Raw genomic sequence first — 27,789 nt, 5'->3', positions numbered from 1 at the left:
ATAGCACTTGTCATACATTAAAATGCAACACAAAGTGCTTAACAAAATAAAAACAATGAAAAACCTGCCCCTTCCACCCCCCACGTATAACACACACATACAGCACTCACTAACTCTCAGTATAGTCACATGACTGGGCACTGAGGCACCAGGTGAGGAAAACCACCTATGGGGAGCCATCTACACCGAGAGGCCACAGCCGACGGCCACAGGGAGTGCCGCCACAGGGACCACCCCAACCTAGACCGGGTTGGACTCCACACATGGTGCAGAGCCTCCCAGTCCTCCGGGCCTGAGGGATCTAAAGGATCACGTCCCTGTGGGCAGACTGGACACACCTCCCAGTGTGGAGGCCCCCCATGAGGAAACACTGGAGCTAAAAACTAAAAGACTAAAAGACAATGGGATAAAAACAGGCATAAGACAGAATAATGATAAAATGCATAAAAAATAAAAAAATAAAGAGTTAAAAATGCATAAGGATTTAAAAGTAGATTATTAAGAACATTAGACATTAAGAAATAAATAAAAATAAATAAAATGAAATATAAAATAGAATTTAATAAAAGAAGAGTAGAAGAAATCAGTCTTGAGCCTCCTTTTAAAAATATCAACAGTCTCTGCAGTGCTGATGCTCTCCGGCAGGCTGTTCCACAAGTGAGGGCCATCATGGCTGAATGCAGCCTCCCCGTGGGTTTGAGTTCTAACTTAAGGGACAATTAAAAGGCCGGTGCTGGAGGACCTCAGGGTCTGCAGGTGTTGATATGATAAAAGCAGGTCAGATAAATAAGATGGCCCAAGACCATTAAGACATTTAAAAACTAATAAAAGAACCTTAAAATCGATCCTGAAACACACGGGGAGCCAATGCAGCAATTTTAAAACTGCTGTAATGTGCGCCCGCCCTCTGGTCCTCGTCAGCACTCGTGCGGCTGAGTTTTGGAGTAGCTGCAGGTTAGAGATGGTCTTTTTGGGAAGACCAGAGAGCAGGGCATTACAGTAATCTAAACGACAAGAGATAAAAGCATGCATCAGCACCTCTGTGTTAGCCTGAGAGAGAAACGGGCGGACTCTGGCTATATCCTTAAGATGATAAAAACCTATCTTCATTACATTTTTGATGTGTGAAATAAAACTAAGCTCAGAGTCAAAAATGACGCCCAGGTTCTTCACACAAAATAAAATCTTGTAGTTTTGGTAAAAGTTTCTCTTTCTTGCCTTCAGGACCAATAATTAAAACCTCTGTTTTGTCCTGGTTGAGCTGCAGGACATTCACTGCCATCCATGACTTGATGTCTACAACGCAGTTAAAAAGGGCATCAATTGGCCCTGTGTCATCAGGAGACACAGCGATGTACAACTGTGTGTCATCTGCGTAACTGTGGAAGCTGATGCCGTGCCTCCTGATGGCGTCCCCAAGGGGAAGCATATATAGATTAAAAAGAAGTGGACCTAAAATTGACCCTTGGGGCACCCCACACCTAATTTCATGCGTTCTGGAGGAACACGTATCCATACTTACAAAGAAACAACGATCTGTGAGATAAGAGCTGAACCAGTTAAAAACAGTACCAGAGAGGCCCACCAGGTTTCTGAGTCTGTTTAATAAAATTTGGTGATCTACTGTAGATCCAGTAGTACCAAGACTGTGAGTTTTTGTGAATCGGCATTAAACCTGATCTTATTTAAAATCTTTAAAAGGGCTGTCTCTGTACTGTGGTTCATCCTAAAACCAGACTGATATTTCTCTAAAATACTGTTTCTTTTTAAAAAATCATTTACTTGGTTAAAAACCGGTTTTTCTAAAATCTTACTTAAAAACGTTAAGTTGGCTATAATATAATATAATATAATATAATATAATATAATAAATGTTGGGATCTAAATTACTCTTCTTCAGAAGGGGCTTCACCACTGCTGTTTTGAAGGCAGTGGTGAAGCCCCTTCTGAAGAGAGTAATTTACTATGTTTAAAATCTGTTCCTCAAAGAATCCATAAAATGTTTTTAAAAGTGATGTGGGAATCAGATCTAAAAGGCAGGTTGTTGGGTTTACCTGGGAGGAAACTTGACCAAGTGTCCTTGCATCAACCAGGGCAAAACTCTCCAGTGTTTCCTCAGGTAAAAGCAATGATCCAGGTGTGTTAAAAATTACATTCTGTTGGGATAAACGACTGGACCTGATGTCATCGATTTTACTTCAGAAGTGGTCTGCAAAGTCCTCGCAGAGCGCGTCTGTTGATATGTTGGATGGTTTGTTAAAATTGGTGCTGGTTAAAAGATCGAAAGTGGAGAAAAGGAATTCGAGGTTGTTTTTATTATCTGTGATGAGTTTTGAAAAGTGGGATACTCTTGCCTGTTTGACTGTTTTATTGTAGGTTTTGAGTTGTTCACGTAATATTTCATAATGAACTGTCAGTTTAGTTTTTCTCCACCTCCTCTCTGCATGCCTGCATTTTCTTTTCAGTCTTTTGATATTATCATTTCTCCACGGGGGTGTAGGTTTTGTTTTTATTGTTTTGGTTAAAAGTGGAGCCACTGAGTCAAGTGTTGACTTTAATTTACTGTTAAAATTGTCCACAATAAAATCACAGGGTGCATGTAAAATTTCAGCAGGAGTGCTCTGTAAAATCTGGATAAAATTTGCAGCCACTTCAGTAGTTAGGTAGCGTTTCCTCACCGCTCTCACTGGGGCCTCCTGATGGCTAAAACTGGTGATGTCTGTTGTTGTTGTGTCATCTGTCTCAAAGGTTCTTTATGTGATATTCAGAGCGCTGGTGAACCTCTGAGGTCTGTGTAGAGATAACCTGCAGTGATGTCATCCTGAGCAGAGAATGATGTCACTCTGTGTGTGTGTGTGTTTGTGTGTGATGTAATCTGAGCTTCTCTGTGGTCAGACAGTCCAGCTGTGCATGTCAGTGCATGCGTGTATCCCACTGTTAGCTCATTGCTACCGTGTTGCTCAGCAGTCACACGGTGATTGCAACAGATATCAGGATGGTATTGTTGCTGAAGTATAACTGTCACTGTCAGGTTCCTTCCTGTTAACACTGTTAACACTGTTAAGTTAGCACCGTTAGCTGTTAGCTGTTAGCTGCTAGCTCAGCCACCTCCATGTTGAGAACTGTGTTCAGACAACTGAGACGCTTTGAACTTTGCACAGAGCTGCATGAACACACGATAACACTGAAACTGAAAGAAGTGAAAAATATCTGAACTCATCACCGATCATTCAGTAGAACAGCATCTGTACAATTTAAAATATAGGCATTGGTATGAATTCTATGACATCATGAATTTCATATCTCAGACTGTGATTTTTTTTTAGTGTTGATCTCACCCTTCGACCATGTGAAGAGTGCAGCTCAGTCCCCAGAAGAAAATGTTGGCACTGCAGGTTTCTGTAAACAATGGATACGTAACATTTGTATGTTTCATAAGTGTCAGGTAATAGAATATCAGCATTTCTAAAGTGACGTAGTGTCAGAGCTGACTGTGTCATCAGGAGGTGGAGGGGATGATGGATGGTGTGACACCAGCTGAGCTGCAGACCACCTGCAGTCATTGTGTTTCCAGCAGCTTTTAGCCACCAAACACGGTTGTTTTTTAGGTACTCGTTGCTGTGTTTCCACTGGGAATAGTGCCGTGACAAGTGTTCTTCAACAAGGCACCACTGTGTTTCCTGCCCAGATACAACGGTGAAAAGTGTTAGTTTTTTACTGAGACATTGCTGCGTCTCTTGTCTGGATCGTGCCACTGACACTGTGTTTTAAGTCCAGACAGGATCTTTTTTCCTGCAGAACCAAGTGTTTTTTGTTCCTAAACCTGAGGACAGGTTAACCTCAGTGCTGTTAAAAGATAAAGTAATGTTTCAGTGTTATCTGCAACATAATAATGTACAGATGTAATGAATCTGTGGTTTGCAGAAACACACAGTGCCAACATTTATTCTGGTGACTGGGCTGAGGAGTGTCACATGGACGCCTGATGTAATAAAAGATGTGATTACACTCCTGCATATCTCCACTGTGTCCCTCTGACATGTCTGCATATGTGACAGAGTTACACTCTGCCAAAATGAGTATGAATTAAATCCTGTGTTGTGACTTGTTAGAACATCTGTACACATAAAGCTTTCACGACGCTCAATAATTGAATAAAAATATGTTGTCTTGTGACGGGCTGGAAGGAGCATGCCTCTGAATAATGCAGCTATTTCATGCTAACAAAGCAGAGGAAATCCTCCAAGCTCCTTCTGAGATAGGAAACAAAGCTCATTGTCAGAGGATAGAGAGGCAACTGGGATTACAAAGGGGGCATCCAGTGAAACGACTTGTCAGTCCTAATCTGGGATTAGCAGGCTTTGGCGCCTCCTGGGCGCTCTAAAAGCCACCTGTTTGGACGGCCCTGCAGATGATGAGACGCCGCACAGCTCCGTGTTTGATTGGACTTCTTTTGTTTGCATCAAAGTTTGAAAATAGTTTGTTTTTACATTATGAGGATACAATCGAACATTTAGATCTGTAGTTTAAGTTTATACCTTTAGTTTGAATTAAAGGTGTGTATTCATTTATTCATTTCCTGGTCCTCTGCAGAGTCTTTAGTCCAACATGTCTCTGTATCTTCTGATGTGGAGAAACTGTAGTGGTTGTTATTAAGAACATGAACTGAGACTGATAACTATCAACACAATTATTCTCCACTGTTGTATTTTGTGTAGATTTTGTCCCCATCATGTGCTGTCAGCTCCTCAGTGACTGAATCATAACTAGCGATGTACAGATGCAGTAAATGAAGAGCACTGTAAATGTGTCTGTGTGATGATTGTTGTGAGCGACGGTGCGACCCCTGAGTCCTGACATGACTTATTGAAGCAGACCTTTTTCTGCTCTTAGCCTCAGGGCTAATGCAATCACTCTAAAAAATGTGTGAGGGCAGCTGTCGTATCGCTGCAGGCTCCTATCATGACTTTGTACTGTTGGTGTCACCCTGAAATAGACTTTACTGCCAATGATACTGAGGTGAAACTTAACCCTTTGGAAAGTGAGCCCATTCTGATGAGTTAATCTGCTTCGTTTACTCGACGTCAGCGCAGTAAATGTGTTCGGGATGATCCAGTTACAGTGTGTTTCTGGACAGATGCTAGGACAGAGATCTTTATGTGCAGCACAGAGGGAAGATTTCATCCTGGGAATAAAAAGACATCCATAGTTTCATATTCTTCAGATAATAGGATTTCCTCTTGTTTACAGCGTGTGATAACTGTACGGAGACACTGAAGCACAACGAGGCTTAAGACTTGTGTAACGAGCTTCTCTCAGCATCACAGTGGCATTATGTTGGAGGTCAGAGGAAGAACTGGTGTGGTAATAAGGAGAGGACATGTGGTGGTTGGCTCCTGCTGATAAACACAGTATTACCTCTGTAAGGTGTTTGTCAAACCTCAAGCTGTATGTGCTTTAAGCTGATAGAGATGAGAGGTGAGAAGAGGTGAGGAGAAACAGAGACGATAGAGGGAAGGATAGAAGCGGAAGAGTCACTGTAAACGGACAAAGAGGAGACAGAAGATTTTATGTTTTCTGATGTCCAGGGTAAAGAGAACTGTAGATGGAGTTAAAGCTTCTTTATCTCTGTAAAATATTTTTTATATTTTATATATAGTTACTCTTTAATTCTTACTGGATCTGTTTTACTGCTGTTTTCAACCTTCACACTTCCTCTGGGTCGAGTCATTTCACTTTAAATATTTCTTTTAATTATCATGCTGAGGATATAGAAACATATCTGTCCACCGAAACTCTCCTCTGTTAACTCACAAGAAGCTCTAACTCTTAACTCTATTTGACTTCAAGTCCTCTTGTGTGCAGATATTTCATGATGTTAACTGCTGATAAAACCGGAGACATAGTGTTGAAGCAGAGAGAGTAAAATGTCAGGGAGGTGAGACGGAGTAACGGCAGGCCTGAAGTCTCAGAGTGTTTTTTGACTATGATTTGAATTTTACTCAAGATTTTAGTAAAACTGTGACATGACCTGCCGAGGCTGAAACGTCCAGGACTCCTCGCTGTCAGCAGAATTCACAAAGCATCATAAAGAAAGGGCAAAGTTCTCATCAGTCTGAGCCGTCGCTACTCTAATACTTTTGTTTTTCATTTACATACACGTGATGTCTAGTTGTGTTTGTGTCTGTTTCTTCTGTTGTTAATCTGTCTGTTCATGGCTATCATAGCTACCTGGACAATGAGGTCCACTTTACAGATCAAGGGACAAAATGTCCACACTGACCAGGTCTTCTAACGAGCGTGGGCGGGAGGTAGCAGACAAATGGTCCCTTTGAGCGGCCGCGTGTTGACTTTGGTCTTGAATGGTTTCTTGAATGGTCGACTCTGTATGGCTGCCATGAGGCAGATAAATGCATATGTGTACTGTATTTGTGTTAGCTTGGGGTGTGTTCAGGTGCCAGGAAAAATAACAAGCACAAGGGAGGGTGTTGGTCAATAAGGGCACTTCTGGATTTCTTGGGGTCTGCGGTTTTGGTTCGGGTCCCTGAACACAGAGAGCCGCCATCGTGGTGTTTGTTTACGCCCACCGCACAAACGACGCATTCATCATTTCTTTTTTTTTTTTTTTATGTTCCATCTTTGGCTTTGACTGAGATTTTCCATCGTCAGGACGGATGTTTGCTCCAGGTGTCCATCTGATGAGAGACAAAATCCTTAAATTATAATGTTTGTGAGCTCTGAGAGATTCTGTTGGATCAACTGAAAGTCTCGCCACATTTTCCTCGATGAAACTGACAGAAAATATGTTTCTGGAAATTTTATATGTGAAGAGATTTATTTCACAACAAAATAATTTTACAGACCATTTGGATCTATTTACATGAAGGATGAAAAATGACTCAAGTATTTATTTGTATTTATAGATAGATAAAAACATTCTAAAATACATAAATACATGACTGAATAAATGCTGTAATTTATATATATATATATATATATATATATATATATATATATATATTTATATAATAAATGCTGAACTGAATATACAGAAGTAAATGGATATAGAGATAAATAAATAAATAAATGAGAGAATAAATGCTGAAATAAATTGAAAATAATAATAAATAAAATCTGAAATAATAAAAATAATGCAAAAATAAAGATAAAATAAATGTAAGTGTACAAAAATGAAGAAACAGATTATTCATTTATTTTTAAATGTATTTATTTCCTGTTTAATTATCAACAATTATTTATGCCAGCATTATTTTTGCATATATTTATTTCTGTATTTATTTCAGCATAAATTAATTAATTTGTTTATTTATTTAATTATTTCAGCATGTATTTAATCAGCATTTATTTATTTATTCCTATATTTATTTATGCATGTATTAATATTCAATACATTTTCCATTTTCCTTATTTGTAGAGTATTGTGGAATAAAATGTTACTCAACATTTTAACTCAAATTCATCTTTTAAAACATCATCGTTGCCGGTCAGCGGTGTATCTGGTGTTGTATTGATAAATTTGAGGAATCCTTTCAGTGATGGCTTTCTGCTACATGATGAATCATTTCTGTCAGATTAATAGTTTAGTTTTAAAACCGCAGAGATTTGTTGAACTGATGTACGTAACAAGGCTGACAGCAACATGACCAACACGTGATGACAACAATGTGCCAGTGTGTCTGTGTGTGTGTGTCTGTGTGTGTGTGTGTGTGTGTGTGTGTGTGTGTGTGTGTGTGTGTGTGTGTGTGTGCGCGCGCCTCTGACCCACTGTCAGGTCGGTCTGTAACTCTCAGACGTCACCTGGTCTTCTCTGTGTCTGCTCACTGAAGATCTCTGTCAGTGGTGGACTGAACATGTTGAAACTGTGATCACAGACACTTTAATATATTTTTGATATATTCAGTTTATTTAAAGATTAAACTCAGAGATTGTTCATGAAGTAACGGAACAGCAGTGTCTGATCATGGAGCCCAAACTAAACACAATCTTGACCAATCATAACGTTTTTTTTTTAACATCCACGCAGATCAGTGGGAGCTGTCTCAGTCTTCCTCAGTCTTCTCCTCAGCCTGAGAGCAATGTGGTTGTAAACAGTTTAAACACACAGTTCAGTGTGACGTACTGACGGTCACACAATGACTTCTGTTTAGCAGAGAATTTGGTTGTGACAGCTGATGGATGTCCACGCAGGTCTAACCCGAGCATGCCACGCTGCATCCGCCTCCTGCTCACCTCCCTTCATTGTTTCACTCAAGTCATGCAAAGGTCAGAGAATACCTGCCGTCACAGATGATAAGCACCTCCAGCTCCATGTTGGCTGTGCCGGCTGCAGATACGTCAGATCTATGTTCATGTGCTGGAATGTCACAAAACAAAACTGCTATTCTTTCTATGAAGGCAGTGACGGAACGGCCGGTTTGGGGTTGACTGGCATTTCTACTGAATGTTTCTATTTTGGGTGAAAGAGGCGGGACGAGGGAATCTGTGGAAGAAAACAGGACAGCATGTGTGTGTTCACATTCCTGCTGTGTGACCTCTGACAGTGTGCAGCACAGATGATCTAATGAGAGTCCAGACTGATCCAGGAGACGCTGTCATACCAGCTTTATTCAACCAGAGAAAGTAACGGAGCACGCGTTTTGTTGTTCTTCAGTCTGAGACTTTGCTCTGATGTGTTTTTGTGTTGCCAGCACATCATTTGAACTCATTTCACGCCCACCACCAGGTGATGCGTTGTTCGGAGGTCGTCTCCCTTTTCACATATTTCAAACACTTTCTCGCATCCATCTTGTCAAAAACCAACACTGGCTCGGTGCACTGTCACATCAGAATATATCACCTGAGATCACTTCCTGTGTCAGCTTTAGATGTCTTGGGACGGCATGTCAATAAACGCACGTTACATGCATTGCTGCATTTCAAAATAAACTTCCTTTGCACATGAAATATATGTTTTCTGTTCAGTCTTTTAAAATTAACTCAGATCATAGGTTTAAAAAATAGTTTTTAGTTTTTTAATCAGCCTCGTTGTGTTTTAGAAACGTTAAACAGTTATAACAACCAAAGAGATGATCAAACGATGGCCAAGAAAACAAAGAAGAACACTGAGTTTATGATTGTAAAAAAAAAGTTTAGATAATACACAATACAGAGAGTCATGTAAAAGTTCCTGCTAATATCAGGAAAATTCTGATGTGACACTCACAGGAAATAATCTGAATTCAACTTCCTGTGTTCACTGTTTGGGTTCATTTTAAAGTCCTTCAGTTTGTGCTCTGAATATAATAAGAAATATGTCACTGAGTTTACTTCATGACAGAAAAGGAACCACTGATGTAAAGGATGAGATCAGGTTAGAAGTTGGATCTTGTTTTTGTCAGTTTGACGTTTCAGTTTGTTTGTGCTCAGAGAAACAGCTGAGATACAGGAGCAGCTGAGATTCAGGAGCAGCTGAGATTCAGGAGCAGCTGAGATTCAGGTGCAGCTGAGATTCAGGAGCAGCTGAGATTCAGGAGCAGCTGAGATTCAGGTGCAGCTGAGATTCAGGAGCAGCTGAGATTCAGGAGCAGCTGAGATTCAGGTGCAGCTGAGATTCAGGAGCAGCTGAGATTCAGGAGCAGCTGAGATTCAGGAGCAGCTGAGATTCAGGAGCAGCTGAGATTCAGGAGCAGCTGAGATACAGGAGCAGCTGAGATTCAGGAGCAGCTGAGATTCAAGAGCAGCTGAGATACAGGAGCAGCTGAGATTCAGGAGCAGCTGAGATACAGGAGCAGCTGAGATTCAAGAGCAGCTGAGATACAGGAGCAGCTGAGATTCAGGAGCAGCTGAGATTCAGGAGCAGCTGAGATACAGGAGCAGCTGAGATTCAGGAGCAGCTGAGATACAGGAGCAGCTGAGATTCAGGAGCAGCTGAGATCCACAAACACTGATTCATTGTGTGTCGTCTCCAGTTTCTGATACAGTCGACTGTTTCTTCTGTTCAAACCTTCAGTTTCCTTTTTGCCCTCCGTCCTGGTTGCGTCTGTCCAACAGAGGAAACTCCTCACTTTTCTTTCTCCTCCTGTTTCGTTCTCTGTGGTATTTCCCTCTTCCTCGGCTCTGTCCAGCTGGGACGGCTGGAGATTTTACACCCAGTTGGTGGAGTCGCAGGCCTTTGTCAGAGCCCTTCTCTGGCTCCACAAGTGGCAGAAGGGACCTGGGTTGTGAAAGGCGCTTTGTGTACTGTTTTTCTAAGCGGGGGCCCCCTCTCTCCGCTCTCATCTGTCACAGGTCCCTCTCCGTCCACGCTCCACAATGCCTGATTGTTTCTGCCAAGTCGCCAGGTTCCAGGCCAGATCTGAACAACGCTGCGCTGCCAAATTCTGACCCTGCTTTTCCTTTTTCTCCCACTCACAAAGGGATTCTAAGTTACTGTCCACGTTTCAGAGGAGGACTGATGGAGCTGTCCACCAGCCTCAGTCTGTGTGTTGGCAGTAACAGAGCTCACCTTCAGCAGATGTGTTAGCCCTACCTGAGCGCTACCAATCTCACCAGTATCACTTTCCTTGACATATGTCAGGTAGGAGAGCTGAGCCTGTGTTTCTCTACATGTCTGATGATATATAAAAAGTATTTCACAGAGCCTCAATGACGAGTGTAAAAACTGAATTTGTTTTTCAGCCATCAGTGGAACATTATCACCATGTTACTGTTTCCACAGACTCACTCTGCTGTCGCTCTCGATGGGAGAACGTTGCTTTCTACTGTATGTTTCTGTGGGCGTCTCAGGACGGAGGAGCTGATGTATCATCAGACAGGAGAGCTGTGGTCACAGCAAAAACTCACATCTCCAAAATATGGTTCAGAAATGAATCCTCTCCAACATAAAGGGAACATTGTTTAACTGTAATACGCTGTTTAAACCTTTAACCTGACGAGAACAAACCTGCTGTAGATATAAAAATGGCCGCCACGCTATCGTCTGTGTGTGTTGATGTCATGACAGAAGCAGCTGCAGCCTGATGGTTCTTGTTACTGAGGTGATTTATGGTTTGATACTGAGGAGGAAGCTTCAGCCTGTCGTGGCTAAAGCTGATGTTTGGTTCTTTATTCTGACACAGGTTTAAAGGTTCACTCTGCATGTAATGACTCATCTGAGTTTCACTTTAACTTTCAGTTTGGCTGGCGGTACCGTTTCCAAACAGAAAGTGATAAATCCCCTGTAGTATAGAACAGTTGTTTCATTTAAGCTGTTTTCAGTTCTGTTTCTCATCTGAAGGGAAGCAAGAAACAAATCAGGTTTTCTTTTCTTTCTCTTTGTACATAATGTGTGTTCATCCAGTATTCACATTAAGACATGTGTGTTATCTCTAAAATGAGGATGGGCTACATGATCCTAACTTCTGAAGGAACTGAACAGCTGGAAAATGAGTTTTAGAAACAACCAACACGTCTCGTCCTGAATTTAAAAAGTCATGTAAGAAAAAACTGGAGGGTTATCTCCTGACCTGGTTCCAGAGAAGTGAGCTGGTGGAGCTCAACATTTGTTTGTGGTGTAAGTCAAACAACAGTCATCTAAACGTTGGTAATGTGAGTCTCTGCCTGATGAGCAGCTCATCAAGTACACTGTTTTCCTGCCTCCACCAATCACAAAGCCCCTGTGGCATGCTTACCAACAAACCCCCGTACTGTTGCACCATGATGACACCATATCAGTGTCGGAGGGTTCTGGGCCCAGGCATTCCTGGCCATATGAGACACCACTTCCAAGAAACTAAGTCTTAAGCTCCCCCATAAACACAGCACCAGCAATACTGTCAGCTAAATATAGTCTGAGCCTCCGCGGCCCCGCTCCTGCAGCTCCTACAGCTCCTACAGCTCCCCACCGCTATCTGGGTGCTCTCTGAGCGCACTCCCATCGCTATCCCATCGCTCTCCTGCCGTGCTCTCTGAGCGCTGCAGTGTGGATTGCAGGAGCTGATCATGGATTAGTGATGTGATGTTGGTTGGTTGTCTCAGGTCTTATAATCTCATGTCCTCGTACTGCTGTGAAAAACATGGAAGCTGTGGAGAAACTGAAACCTTGGCCGACAGCTGTCACTATTCGAATCAGTCAGATAAAGCTCTGGGTGGAGCACGGCCACAAGCGTGGCCCCAACTGTGGCCCCAAGCACGGCCCCGAGCGTGGCCCCAGTGGTGAGCTGTGAAAATAAATAAAACTTGGAATTCATTTCGACTTTGGGAGAAAATGAGTCTAACATTTGTTCCCCACACTCAGGTAGAGCACAGACGGTTTAAAAAGCAGTTTCAGAGCACTGCGTCTGACAGAGACACTGATGATCCAAAGATGTTAAAATGTTGTGTAGAGCTGAGAGAAGCTGCAGCTTTAGATGATAACCACCTGTGGGCATGGATAGATTACTGAATGGGCCCAAAGTGACGACACGTACACAACGTCATCCCCGAAAAATCATTTTACAACAGTCAGCCCCAAAAATACAGTAGTCAGACCCTCATGAGAGTCAACTCTGTCACAAACACTCTCAGATACACTCAGATACTCTCAGATACACTCGGATACTCACGGATACACTCAGATACACTCAGATGCACTCAGATACACTCAGATACTCTCAGGTACACTCAGATACACTCAGATACACTCAGATACACTCAGATACTCTCAGATATTCTCAGATACTCTCAGATACACTCAGATACTCTCAGATACACTCAGATACACTCAGATACTCTCAGATACACTCAGATACACTCAGATATACTCAGATACTCTCAGATGCACTCAGATACTCTCAGATATTCTCAGATACTCTCAGATACACTCAGATACTTTCAGATATTCTCAGATACTCTCAGATACACTCAGATACTTTCAGATATTCTCAGATACTCTCAGATACACTCAGATACTCTCAGATACACTCAGATACACTCAGATACTCTCAGATACACTCAGATACACTCAGATATACTCAGATACTCTCAGATGCACTCAGATACTCTCAGATACACTCAGATACACTGAGATGCACTCAGATACACTCAGATACTCTCAGATACTCTCAGATACACTCACATGCACTCAGATACACTCAGATACTCTCGGATACACTCAGATACTCTCAGATATTCTCAGATACACTCAGATACTCTCAGATACACTCAGATACTCTCGGATACACTCAGATACTCTCAGATACACTCAGATATTCTCAGATACACTCAGATACTCTCAGATACAATCAGATACTCCCAGATACTCTCAGATACACTCAGATACACTCAGATATACTCAGATACTCTCAGATGCACTCAGATACTCTCAGATATTCTCAGATACTCTCAGATACACTCAGATACTTTCAGATATTCTCAGATACTCTCAGATACACTCAGATACTTTCAGATATTCTCAGATACTCTCAGATACACTCAGATACTCTCAGATACACTCAGATACACTCAGATATACTCAGATACTCTCAGATGCACTCAGATACTCTCAGATACACTCAGATACACTGAGATGCACTCAGATACACTCAGATACTCTCAGATACACTCAGATGCACTCAGATACTCTCAGATACACTCAGATGCACTCAGATACACTCAGATACTCTCAGATACACTCAGATACTCTCAGATATTCTCAGATACACTCAGATACTCTCAGATACACTCAGATACACTCAGATGCACTCAGATACACTCAGATACTCTCAGATATTCTCAGATACACTCAGATACTCTCAGATACACTCAGATACTCTCAGATACACTCAGATACTCTCAGATACACTCAGATACTCTCAGATACACTCAGATACTCTCAGATACACTCAGATACACTGAGATGCACTCAGATACAATCAGATACTCCCAGATACACTCAGATATTCTCAGATACTCTCAGATACACTCAGATACTCTCAGATACTCTCAGATACACTCAGATACACTCAGATATACTCAGATACTCTCAGATGCACTCAGATACTCTCAGATACACTCAGATACACTGAGATGCACTCAGATACACTCAGATACTCTCAGATACTCTCAGATACACTCACATGCACTCAGATACTCTCGGATACACTCAGATGCACTCAGATACACTCAGATACTCTCAGATACACTCAGATACTCTCAGATATTCTCAGATACACTCAGATACTCTCAGATACACTCAGATACACTCAGATGCACTCAGATACACTCAGATACTCTCAGATATTCTCAGATACACTCAGATACTCTCAGATACACTCAGATACTCTCGGATACACTCAGATACTCTCAGATACACTCAGATATTCTCAGATACACTCAGATACTCTCAGATACACTCAGATACACTGAGATGCACTCAGATACAATCAGATACTCCCAGATACACTCAGATATTCTCAGATACTCTCAGATACACTCAGATACTCTCAGATACACTCAGATATACTCAGATACACTCAGATATTCTCAGATACTCTCAGATACTCCCAGATACACTCAGATACACTCAGATACTCTCAGATATTCTCAGATACTCTCAGATACTCTCAGGTACACTCAGATACTCTCAGATATTCTCAGATACACTCAGATACTCTCGGATACACTCAGATACACTCAGATACTCTCAGATATTCTCAGATACTCTCAGATACTCCCAGATACACTCAGATATTCTCAGATACTCTCAGATACTCTCAGGTACACTCAGATACTCTCAGATACTCTCAGATACACTCAGATACTCCCAGATACACTCAGATACACTCAGATGCACTCAGATACTCTCAGATGCACTCAGATACTCTCGGATACACTCAGATACACTCAGATACACTCAGATGCACTCAGATACTCTCAGATGAACTCAGATACTCTCGGATATTCTCAGATACTCTCAGATGCACTCAGATACTCTCGGATACACTCAGATACACTCAGATGCACTCAGATACACTCAGATGCACTCAGATACTCTCAGATGCACTCAGATACTCTCGGATACACTCAGATACACTCAGATACACTCAGATGCACTCAGATACTCTCAGATGAACTCAGATACTCTCGGATATTCTCAGATACTCTCAGATACACTCAGATACTCCCAGATACACTCAGATACACTCAGATGCACTCAGATACTCTCAGATGCACTCAGATACTCTCGGATACACTCAGATACACTCAGATACACTCAGATGCACTCAGATACTCTCAGATGAACTCAGATACTCTCGGATATTCTCAGATACTCTCAGATGCACTCAGATACTCTCGGATACTCTCAGATACTCTCAGATGCACTCAGATACTCTCGGATACACTCAGATACACTCAGATGCACTCAGATACTCTCAGATGCACTCAGATACACTCAGATACACTCAGATGCACTCAGATACTCTCAGATGAACTCAGATACTCTCGGATACACTCAGATACTCTCGGATATTCTCAGATACTCTCGGATATTCTCAGATACTCTCAGATACACTCAGATACTCTCAGATACACTCAGATACTCTCAGATGCACTCAGATACTCTCAGATACACTCAGATACACTGAGATGCACTCTTCACATTCAGATTCTGAGAAACACTGTGATACTTCATGTGGCATGTGGTCTTCTACATCACAATTCAGAAACCTCCACATCCTCAGAGTGAAGAACAAGATATGCTTTATGATATCATACTCAGATTACTCAGATTACACTCAGATGTCTATAATAATCCAGCTGTAACCATGGATACGCTCAGATAACAACCATTCAGATACACTCAGTTTCTTACACTGTCGCCACATTTTATTTATCCAGCGTCACACAGGCGTGATGATTGAGATCTGAAATATTTCAGATTTCTTGCTGTCGTTCTGTCTCACACTGATGTTTGGTGTCAGCCTGTTATCTTCCTCTGTATCTTCTCCCTTTGTAAATAATGTGTCTCCACCTCTGGCTGCAGCCAAGCTCCCTCCGCTCAGACACATGGCCGAGGGTCAGATTTATGTCTAAGGTCACCCAGGAGGCTGCATGTCTCAGAGACAGACAGATGGCTGTGATTTACTGAGCACTAACACTGAATCTGGTTTACTTCACACGTCTGACTCCCTCTCTGCTCTGTCAGTTATCACCTGAGTGTGTGTGTCTGTGATTTGGTGTGTCAGTACATTTGAGGATCAGTTAGCTCTGTGAGGACAGAGGACAAATTTTAAGCTGTCTTCAGATGATGATGAGGAGGAGGAGGAGGAGGAGCTGAGTGTGGTCACTGGCGGTGATCAGGAGTGTGGTGTAACAAAGGGAAGTCATTAGAGTAAATGATGTATTAGAGTAATGACTCAGAGCCTGAGGCATCAGAAAAAAGAAGAGGAACTCAGCAGCTCGGCGTTGAAGGTGATGAGCGGCCTTGATGCTGCTTTATAGATTAATAGATTATTCCTGTGGCACTATGTGTTTTATGTGCACTGTGTGCGTGTGTGTGTGTGTGTGTGTGTGTGTGTGTGTGTGTGTGTGTTTAGTGTTTAAATAAAGCTGTGGTTTTGAATGAACTCTTCACATTCATGGTTCTGAAACCTGTGGCGGCTTCATGTGGCATGTGGTCTTTACATCACAATTCAAAACCTCCACATCCTCAGAGTGAAGAACAAGATATGCTTTATGATATCATACTGATTACTGATTAATAATGTCTATAATAATCCAGCTGTAACCATGGAAACGCTCAATAACAACCATTCAAACAGTTTCTTCGCTGTCGGCCACATTTTATTTATCCAGCGTCACACAGGCGTGATGATTGAGATCTGAAATATTTCAGATAAAGTCTTGCTGTGTTTTAGAGAAATGACATAAACACTTTTTTACACACAAACTGACTTTCAGAACATTTTTACAAAATGATAAATAATGGAAAAGTTTGGTGATGAGACAGGTACATCATACTTATATCTTTTTGCCTGTAACCTGACGTACTGTACACATCCTCGCGTCGTTGGGATTCTGTCTTCTTTTTGTTGTATTGTTTTTTAAAGATTATTTTTATGGGCTTTTTGCCTTTATTGACAGGACAGAGAGTGAAATGGGGAGACAGAGAGAGAGTGGGGACTGACATGCAGCAAAGGGCCGCAAGCCGGATTCGAACCTGTGGCCGCAGCAGCGAGGCGATGCCTCTGTACATGGGGCACTGGCACTATCCACTACGCTACCGACGCCCCTTTTTGTTGTATTGTTTGTAATAACAATATAATAACAGTGATAATAATAACGAACAATGAAGTACATATTTACACTTTAGGCATTTTTAGGCAGGTTCTAGAAGCCATGGTAGGAGTTCAGGAGGGTGTGTAGATATGAAGGAGTTCATACAGGTGGGAGGAGGCGGGGCTCTGAATGGGGCGTGGTAATGGAGGGCCTTACAGGTGAGGAGCAGAATCTTTAACAGGAAGTCAGTGAAGCTGCTGGAGAACAGACGTGATGTGATCTATGGAGGGAGTTCTGGTGATGATACAGGTGGGCGGAGTTTATGACGACACGTGAGAGGACAGAGCGGTTCTTTGACACACTAAGAATATACATTAAAGTTTCAGGAAGGTGTCAGACTCACCTGATGATCAAACTCTTTGACTCTTAATGGCCCTCAGAGGTTCAGACCTTCAGCCGCTCACATGATCTGTGTTGAGATTCTCGATCTGTAGAGGCCTATACTAACATGGCGTACGTCTGTGCAGCAGCTCAGACTGTGACCTCCATGTTTAACCCCTCGTCCTCCTCTCCTCCACAGAATGATGTCTTCCATGCGAGCAACGCCTCCCTTCCACCCACCGTCTGAGGAAGAGGAAGCGATGGGTCAGGACAACGCGGCCTGGGCCGGTGACGAGCGAGAGGGCCCGAAGGAGACGCCATCTCCCTCTTCTCATGAGCGGCCCCACCCTGACGAGCTACAGCCAATCAGAGAGAAGCTGACGGAGGCTGAGTGGGAGAACACGGCGCCTGCTGTGATGGTGAGCTGATGGACTGACCATATCTTAGCTTCAGACGTGATGCTATAACTCAAATGTGTAGTGGTGAACGTGTGTGTGTGTGTGTGTGTGTCTCATAAAACAGGGTGAAACACACACAGAGCTTCATACATAATGATGACGGTGTACGACGCTCTCTCTCACACACAGCAGTGGTCGTCTGTGGTCTGTGTGCTGCAGGCGCTGCTGCAGGCTGCCCGGCGAGGCTTCTCCTCCTGAGAGCACTCGCCTCGCTGCTTCTCATCTCCACAGCCTGGTTTCATGTGTGTGTGTGTGTGTGTGTGTGTGTGTGTGTGTGTGTGTGTGTGTGTTACACTGCTGCAGGTTGTGTTGGTCCCTGATGGACGAGCTGTGTTTGACTTCAGCCTCTGAGGAAAGAGGAAACTTCTGAGAATAAAGTTTCCTCAGGTATCAGTGTGGAGGCAGAATACATTTAACATTTCACAAACTGCAGTCACGTTCATATTTTAACACTCACACGAAAACATGATCAGATTTATCTCTTCTCATTTTCAGATTATAACTCTGTTAGTTTGAACCAATGTCAGCACGTGATATGAACTCTGAAGTCAGTTAGACGTCATCGTCAACGTCATCTGTATTTCATTAGTAAAACTGTGCAATCATCGTTGTGTTGTCCTGAACAAATCTCATGCTGCACTCTTTGTGTCTCCACTGCTGTGTGACCTTCAGCAACATACGGTCACACACGTAGTGCAACCATCAGACAAAAAAATGTCCGAGTACACAGCGTCCAATCAAATCGTCAGCTTTGGTTAATGTTATATTTTGTCAGTTGGTCATTAATATCTGCTCCTTCAGCAGACTGATGATTCACCTCATCACACAGGATTAAAACCTACATTGTGTGGCCCTGCAGCAGACTGACAGAGTTTTCTGTTCTGAGTCAGAGAGGTTGAAGGCACCCTGGTTGAGGGCAGGGTTCCTGCTGGTCCTTGAAAAGCCTTAAAAACATTGAATTTATTAATGTAAAGAAAAGAAAAGACCTTATCTGGTATTAAAATGTATTAAAATATTTCACAGCTGTAAAGACGCTGTTGTGTCTGCAGCAGAGAGATACACGTGATTTTCAAACTGGTGCTACGTGAGAAATTACTGTGGCAAAACTACAACTACCAGAATGCACTGCACCACACAGGATCAATCAACACCCCTGTAATGAGAACTCATCCATTTGACACAGTGACCAGCTGGTGACAAACCAATGCTTCTCTAACATCTGTTTCTGAAACAGGCGACATGTTTTTTTTATATCTGATATTTGATTGATTTATTTTTTGGTCCTGACTGTGAGCAGACTGCAGGTGACAGGCTGAAGGCAACCAGCACAAGCCAATCAGAGGGAGAGTAGGGCAGGTCGTTCCTTTACTGTACACACAGAAATGGAGCGAAGATGCACAAGTTCATTCTGTATTTCAGGGCGATGCGTCACAGGCTCAGAGGACTGAGAACACAGAACAAACCTCGGTCCTGTTGAACCGTCCCTGTCTCTCAGGAACTGATGTTCTTGGTTATTGTGAAATTGGTATTAAATTTGATTCTGAGTGGTGTTAGAAAGTCTTCAAAAGTCTTGAGCTGTGTGAGGCTGTAGGAAGCTTGTGAAGAGGTGACAGTGAGAGACGAGCTGAGGACAGAGAAGGCGAAACACCATCCTGCTTGTCTTTGTCTCTCCAACACTGAGGGACAGTTTAAAGCTCATGTCTGTGAGACGCTGGCCAGAGAGTGAAGGTCACTATTTAAAGACAGATTTTTATGTCTTGGATTCCAAAAGTTGTCTCTGTGAAGACACACCACACACCATCCTCCCCTCTGTGTGTGTAACACTCGTCTGAAAAGCTTCAGGGAACAGACAGTTCATGAAGTGACCCCAGCTTTTAATGCACCTCATCAAATATTTCATTTCCACATCTCAGCATAGTGCCTTTGTGTTCAGAGAGACTGCCTTGCTCAAGGACAGCTGACATCACTGAGGGTGGTCACGGACAGTCATTGTCTGCCGCTCACGCTGAATGTGCGACCTTTGGTTTGATGATATGATCCGACCATCAGGCCGTCCTGCTTGTGTAAGTCCTCGGCAGCATTATGAACACACCTGAACAATCCGCCAGTGACACGCCATCTTCTAATCCTCATTACAGAGGCATCTTCTGCTTAAAGACAAAGTGCACAACGGGGTCTGCTGGAGCCATTTCAAGGGCGTCTTAAGATCCCGCTGTTAGTTAAAGCCCCTTGTCTTTGAAACATAAGCCTCCTAAAGTTCTCGGAGATCCCCCCACTCTGTAAGGGGAGGAGAAAGCCTCCACAAATAGCCGCAGTGTTACAACACCTGTGCTCAAGTGTCTGTTGTGTGGGACAATGTGGTCGTCTTGAAGGGCTTATCATCTTCTGGGTAAATATAGACTCACTTAACCCGACAGAGCGAAGAGCAGCGGGACACAGACGCTGCGCTCAGACAGCAGAGAACAGTTAAAGTTCCTCCTGCTGCTGTCCAGAGTTCCTAAACCAACTGTTTTATGATTTTAATACCAACAGAGGTCCAGACTGCTCAAACTCTGTGTTCAGTACGAGGAGGAAACATGACAAAAGATTTATGCTGATTGTTCTGATGTCTTTAACTATGGTGCAGACTTGACAACAGGAGTTTATGATTTGTTTTTATATAAAATGTTTTATTTCCACTGGACATGTGTTCATAACTTTAATATTTAGTTTGTCATGAGTTCATAGAAACTGTGTAGATCTGAGAGACAGACATGATCTTATCAGACTTTATATCTGAGATATTCCTCAGCCTCTAACCTGAGTCTTTCCTCTGCAGGACAATGAGAGCAGTAAAGGCTGCTCCGTCTACTCCTACCGGACTAACTCTACCTCTCCACCCAAGCCAGAGGAGTGTTCCAGGGATCGCGGGGAGGCCATGAGCGGCCTTGCCTTCGGGACGCCGGAGCGCCGTAAAGGAAGCCTGGCAGACGTGGTGGACACACTGAAACAGAAGAAACTGGTGGAGCTGACCAAGACAGAACAAGATGGTGAGTGTTTGTGTTCATGTCTGCGTCATGTTCCAGCTCCGTGTTCATGTCTGTGTCATGCTACTGAGTCGAGGTCACTGAAACGTTTGTTGTCATGTAAAAATCTCGCTGTTCAAAATAACGACAGCTGCAGTTTGTAAATGATTGAAAGAAGGTGGAGCAACGAGGACAGTTCTTCCTGTGATGTCATGTCATGATGTCTCTGCCACCAGCTGTGACTGAAGTTTTAAGTTTGTACTCTGGACTCAGCAGAACTGATTTGCATCATCAAACAGAGAAGTAAAGCAGTCGGACAGAGAAACAAGGAGAACTAGAGGTGTGAATGAAACTAAGCAGAAGGTTTAACCACGTGTCGTGTTGGCTCTTTAACAGCAGTCTCAGTTCACAGCTGACTTCCTGTGTTTGATGGACGCTCTGCAGTCGTAGCTCATTCTCTCTTCACTCACACATGAAGCTCAGTCTTACCTGGGGTTTGTTTTCGGTCTCCGAGCACATCCTCTCCTCACCATCTTTGAACATCTAAAATTACAGCTGACAGATCCTCTGCTCGTTAGATCACAATATCAATCAGTGAAAACACAGGTTTCCCTTTCTCCTTTCTCCTGCGCTCCTCTGATCTGATCTCCCAGCATGCCTCAGCCTGCCCCCTCTCACCTCACAGCGAGTCAGATGTGAGAGCATCTAACAGCCTCTTTACTGATGTGTGCACGCAGTAATCAGGACGATGTGAGAGCGGCGCTTTATGCCTCTCATTTAAAGCTCCGACTTTGTTATTGATACATAAAGAGGGACAGCCGGAGGCAGGAAAAGTGTGTGTGTGTGTGTGTGTGTGTGTGTGTGTTGTGACATCTTCCTGTCAAATCAAAGGGGACGTGAGTGGGAGGAAATGCTCGGGGACAACTTGAAGTGTGTGTGTCTTCTTTTCATGTGTTTTCCTTCACATGTCTGAGTGTCCTGTAACGGAGCTCGACCCCGCTCAGCTCCTGTTCGCTCGCTCTCTCTCTCTCTCTCTCTCTCTCTCTCTCTCTCTTCTGTGCACAAACACTCCTGCAGTTTGTTTTCTGATGATCCATCACAGTGGACTCTGGGCTGCACCCACCACACTCTGCGTCCTGGTGCCCAAAGCCCTTGGGAAAAAATCCATTTTATTATTAGATTAATTACTAACAGTGAGCTACTGAGAAATGATCCTAAAATAGACGCAGATAACAAACACTAATAATAAATCACAAACCGTAAGAGAAAACAAACGTACGTCCAACTGAGCAAATCTCTCCTCCTTGTTTTTTGCTGCTGACAGTTTTATCTGCTCATCCTCTCCCCTCACGCACTTCACCACATCGTTTCCCTCAGGATCCATTTTTTAATGCTTCATTTAATTCTATTTTTTTTAAGTGCATTATTTGTTTTTTAAGGATTGTTTTATTTGTCATAGTGTGAAGGTCTCTTATTGGACGGAGAAATATTTAACCTTTTTTAATTGAGTAAGTAAATCACACTGTACAAGTCTTATTTCACTCTGGTGCTCAACATCATGTGACTCGTGGCTTCTTTTAGAGGAGGCGTGTGTGTTACGTGTCTCTTTTTGCCTCTGCAGTTTATTTATTAAAACACTGTCACCAGAAGAAGAAGAAATGATTTTGATATTAAAAAGAAGACAAAGAGCAGATTCAGTAAATCTTCACTGTGTCAGAGATCATGGACGTATGATATGTTCAGATTCAGAAAACGGGAGCTTCTCTTATTGATGACTGAAGGTATATTTTTTAGCTTCAAAATAAAACCTAACCACAACCATCATTTTGTTAATTAAAAAAAATTAACCTTTGTTTAACCAGAAAAAACATCTTGAGATTAGAAATGTATTTTACCAGAGACAGACAACAACATCAGTTACAGACAAAAATCCAAAATCTACAGCTCTAAAACAAATAATATAAATTATTACAAAGAAAAGACAGTGTGATAATTTCTGCTGTACGTGAACCCTAACACATAAAACAGGGATCACTGCACATGATCTCAAAGAGCAGCTAAAATCCACCCTGACAATAACATACAGATGAAACATCCGAGAGGAACCGCTGAGAGAAACTTTACGTCCTTCTGAGGAAGAGTCAACAGATGGAGAGTCAAATGAAACTTGAGAAAAGAGAAGCTGAAGATGTTCCTGGAGACAAACACCCACAGAAGGTTTCACACACACAGATCCTTCAGCAGCAATACGTCATGAAATATTTCAGTGATGCCTCAGAGACGACTCGCACTTCCTGTGCAGTTTTTCTCTTCTTCTTTAGGGTTAAAAAAAACACACAGCTTCACTGAGTCGGGCTCTTCCTTTGCTAATTAGCAGCGTCGCTGTCCCCGAGGACTCGTGGCATTGATCACGCTGTAAACACTTAGCAAAGACAAAAGGAAGGAGATAAACATGTGGCGTATAACCAGGCTCACACAGATTCACACAGTGAGAGCATGAATAATAACTCATTCATGTGAAACGCTGCGGTCCTTGAAGATGTATTGTGCAAGCGTCTGTAACCCTTCGTACTGACGGCTTTCCTCCCCCTAATGAGCGGAGTTAAAACGGGAGCTGATCAATAGATGCTTCGTTAAGTGAGTTCTCCTTCAGCGACAGACGCTGAACGCCATGAAGCTTCACGCCCTGTTTTTATTTCTCATGTGTTGAGATAAAGCTTCCTGGTGTCCCCTCCTGCGCTGTACGACCACGTGATTACTGTTTCTATCCTTCAACTCCAGGAGCCTCTGAAAAACATTTGGGGAGTTGCTCTTCAGCAGGCAGCCCCGCTCTTTGTTGTGTGTCGCTGGGAGAGGCGAAGCTTTCCAAATTCATAAGCTGGCACATTTTTGTATTTTGTTAAAGGAATATAATGCAGATGGGAGTTCAAGGCCAGCCTGGTAAATAGGCTCACACAGATTCCTGGTGTGGTGCTGATGACAGATGACGGCAGAAAGCTCGGCAGGTTTATTTTTTCTCTGACTCTTCAGCGGCATGTATTCACTTAGACCGATACTTAAAACGCTGTTTTGTTCAGAAACCACCAGATTTGATCATCGGCACTCAAATGGCGAGCACATTAAAGGCCGAACAATGGCGTCGGCCGCCTCGTCCTCCACCTCCTGCTGAAAGCAGTTCAGTCAGCTGAGCTCTCCCAGGTTACAGCCGCTGTATGATCAAATGGAACGCAGCCTATTAGCCACTGAGCGCTCACTTAGCCCAACGCCGCTGACCCCTGCGTGCTCTGTAGCCCTGAGCTAAAGTGTGGATGATGTGGTTGTTAGCCCTCGTGCAGCGCTCACCCCCTGTCGGCACGCTGTTAGCTGTCGACTGCTCACAGGAGACCTAAGTGCCTGTGACCATTCTAATGAATAGACATGGCCTCACTTTGCTTTTTCTCTTCAGCCAACTGCCGCCTCAGCTTTTAAAAGCTTCATCAACAAGTCTTTAAGACTGTGTCAGCGTGGCGTGCGTTAGAGACGTCCTCTCTGCATGGACTTGACAACGTGTGAGTCCAGAGGGTGAAGGTCCAACTCTTTCCTCACAGTTTAGCGTTTATGTCGAGCTGCAGCTTCATTGTGTGACGGTTTGGATACAAAGGCTTCAGCATACAAAGACTTTCTCCACAACGTTAAAGCACTTAGTACTTATTAAACTGGGAGGCTGAATAAAATGTTCAAGGCCAGCGTGAGGGAACATCAGAAGAGAAAATGTGGGCACCAGACGTGCTGTGGAAGGAAAGGCTCCTCCAGCCTCTGTCATTTAGGAGCTAAAAATACGAGACACAGAGGCCTGTAATAAACTGAGCCCAACAATGAGCCGCCTGCAACACTGATAGGTGCCTCGTTAGCATCCTTCATCTCACCTTGTCTCCTTTGGCTACAAACAGAGAGCATTCTAGGATGCTGCCCGATGGACATTAAAGCCAGTGAAGTGTGTGATCAGGCTGCTTCCGTCCTGATGACTGAATTATCGTTATCTGTATTGTTGTGTTAACGGGTCGCTGGCATGGACGCGGCGCCCTCCTGCCAACTTAGTCAGCCATCTAATGTGCCCCGAGCGCAACACTTAACATCAGTCTCATCCCCGCTTTATGCCCCGGCCCTGTGAATTACTGTACCATCCACGTGTTTCATCTGCAAATGAGGCCGTGGCTCCGACCGCCGACACCTGTGTGACCAATTCATCAAGTCAACTACAGAGCTGAGACACGAGGTCAGACGTCTGAGGAGGAGACAACAAACACATATCTGACAGCGTGTCACGCACTCATCTGACGAGACGTTCGCTGTCTCATGTTTAAACATGATCTCTGAACGTTCACGGAGCTGACAGGAAGTCACAGACGATCTGACTGTCAGCCGTCAGAGAGCAGGAGGGACACAATCATCACACAGCTGTTTGGGCTCCTGTCACACAGAAAAAAACATGTGATTTAAATTTCATTTTCTTAGTTTAATTTTTGTATACTTCATTTTTAACAAGAACAGGACAGACAGACAGACAGAGGGAGGACAGACAGACAGACAAAATAAATATATAAAATAAAATGATTACTTGAATTCAAATAGGATTTTTTTTCTTTATTATTCACGTGTTAGATTCACGTCAGTTCCATAAAATAAATGTCCTCCAGTGTCTCTGTCCCCTCAGAGACTCTTCACTCAGCCATTTCCTGCTCAGTGCATTTGTACTTCCTGTTTTTAATAGATATGTGTCATACATACATGTCGTGCTTTAATGTTTCTCTGAGACACTGAGGCTGTGAGCTCATCATCCCTCTGATCTCTGTGACCACGCCCACACTGTCACAAGACACTTTAGGACCCTCACGCTCTCCAACGCTGACCACGTCCTTCATACGTCTAACCGCTCGTCTTCACGTCAGCTTCTCTCTCCACTGTAACTTAACGTGGACAGACTCTTTCCTTATTTATTTCTTTATTATTGCAACGATGAATTAATCCTGGAAATCACCCCGTTCTACATCTGGACCCAGGAACCAAAATAAAATCTGTGAGATAGTAATCAGACTACATTCAGTGAGTCAAACTGATGGACAGACAGCAGCAGGGCATTAATTCATTCATTCATTTTTGTGGTTAAAAATATAGTGAGTGAGTGAGTGAGTGAGTGAGTGAGTGAGTGAGTGAGTGAGTGAGTGAGTGAGTGGCGTCCCATGTGCAGAGACGGTGTCCTCGCTGTGACAGCCGTGGGTTTGATTCCAGCCCGTGGTGCTCTGCTGCATGTCGTCCCCTCTTTGTCTCTTTGTCTGTGCGGTGAAGGCAGGAGACAAAACAACAAACAGCCTCAGAGGTTCATATACAACATCATCATAATCATGATGAAGGATTCAATCGTCTGTTTGCTCTGTTAAAATCCCTCGTACATCCTAAAACACAGAGCTGTGACAGAAGCAGCTGATTCAGTCACAAACACGATGCAGCCTCAGATCTGTGGACAGCGCCGTGCGTCTCCTCCCTTCATATGGAAACAGTCGACGGCTCATCTTCAGTCTGACATTAGTGGCATCAGGACGTGACGCAGCATCTCTGTGATCCAACAAACCAGCTCTCCTCTCAGCACTCATCACGACTCTTCTTGAATTGATTCATTTCTGTGGAAACTTGAACTTATAATTAAACAAAAAACATTTTCCATTTTTGTCTGTGTGTCCCAGTGTTGGCAGCAAAGGGCCCAAAATCTGTTCTTATCCCCTCAGTCAGCCTCCTCATGGTGACAGCGAGCATCTCACATCAACTCAGACCTTTGTTTTTCCAGGTCCATGTCACACATGTGAATTTAGATATATTCGGTTCAGATCTGGTGACAGCTGTTTGCCTTGATTACCTGCTCAATATAAATTAGATCTGATCAGACCACACGTCCAGACGTTGTGTTTGAACTGGAGCCCACATTAACACCAGGTGTGAACAGGCTCATTTTAGGAGCTTTAAAGTCCTGAACCATGAAGTCTTAACTACAGCTCAGACGTTGAGTGTGAGTGTGTTTGAGTGTGCTGTGTGTTGAGTGTGCTGTGTGTTGAGTGTGCTGTGTGTTTGAGTGTGCTGTGTGTTGAGTGTGCTGTGTGTTGAATGTGCTGTGTGTTGAGTGTGTGTAGTCCAGCATGGAGGCGTCTGTGCTGTGTGTTGAGTTGAGGCCGGGCCAGAGCTGGGCACCCACTGGCCTATATAATGGAGGAGGAGGTCAGAGCGAGGCCACGTCTTTCTCTGACCCTGTGATAATAGAGATGTTCTGCCAGGCTTCACTTTCTTCTTCCTCACTGCTGCAACATCAAACTGTGGAGAGTCCGTCTTCCTCTGGAGGGGCGGAGCTATGATCATGTGCATCCTTGACTGGCATCAACACCTGCGCTGGAAATGTTCACTGACGCCTCACCTGGAATATAAAACAGTGGATCTTTCTGCAGAGTAGCCTCTGTCCCAGAGATCTGTTTCAGCCGTCCAGAAAGTCACGGCTCTGGATGTAGATTTCTCCATGTTGTTACCGGCTTCTTCTCTTACACATTTAATGCTATTGGACTTCCGGGTCAAAGCCCGGGGCGGAAACTGTGGAGCATGCTCAGAGTGCCTCGGCCAGTTTGGGTCTGATTGGCTGTATACATGCAGGAGTCACATGATCTGGGTGTGTTAGTCCCACTGTGACACAT

General features: G+C 43.3%; 1 protein-coding gene across 4 annotated transcripts in view; it reads left to right on the top strand.

Moving 5' to 3' along the window:
• The window catches only part of LOC125887434 (transcription factor SOX-6-like), a 142,671-nt gene that overhangs the window by 33,728 nt on the left and 81,154 nt on the right, over window positions 1-27,789 (top strand). For all 4 annotated transcript variants that reach the window (XM_049574232.1, XM_049574229.1, XM_049574231.1 and 1 more), the window contains exons 3-4: window positions 17,816-18,035; window positions 20,893-21,103. In XM_049574232.1, coding sequence (XP_049430189.1) covers window positions 17,817-18,035; window positions 20,893-21,103 — 430 coding nt within the window. In that variant the 5' untranslated portion in view covers window position 17,816. The remainder of the gene's footprint in view (window positions 1-17,815; window positions 18,036-20,892; window positions 21,104-27,789) is intronic.

This window comes from Epinephelus fuscoguttatus, linkage group LG4, assembly GCF_011397635.1.
Source record: "Epinephelus fuscoguttatus linkage group LG4, E.fuscoguttatus.final_Chr_v1".
Taxonomy (NCBI): Eukaryota; Metazoa; Chordata; class Actinopteri; order Perciformes; family Serranidae; genus Epinephelus; species Epinephelus fuscoguttatus.
This window is presented reverse-complemented; position numbering and strand designations above follow the sequence as displayed.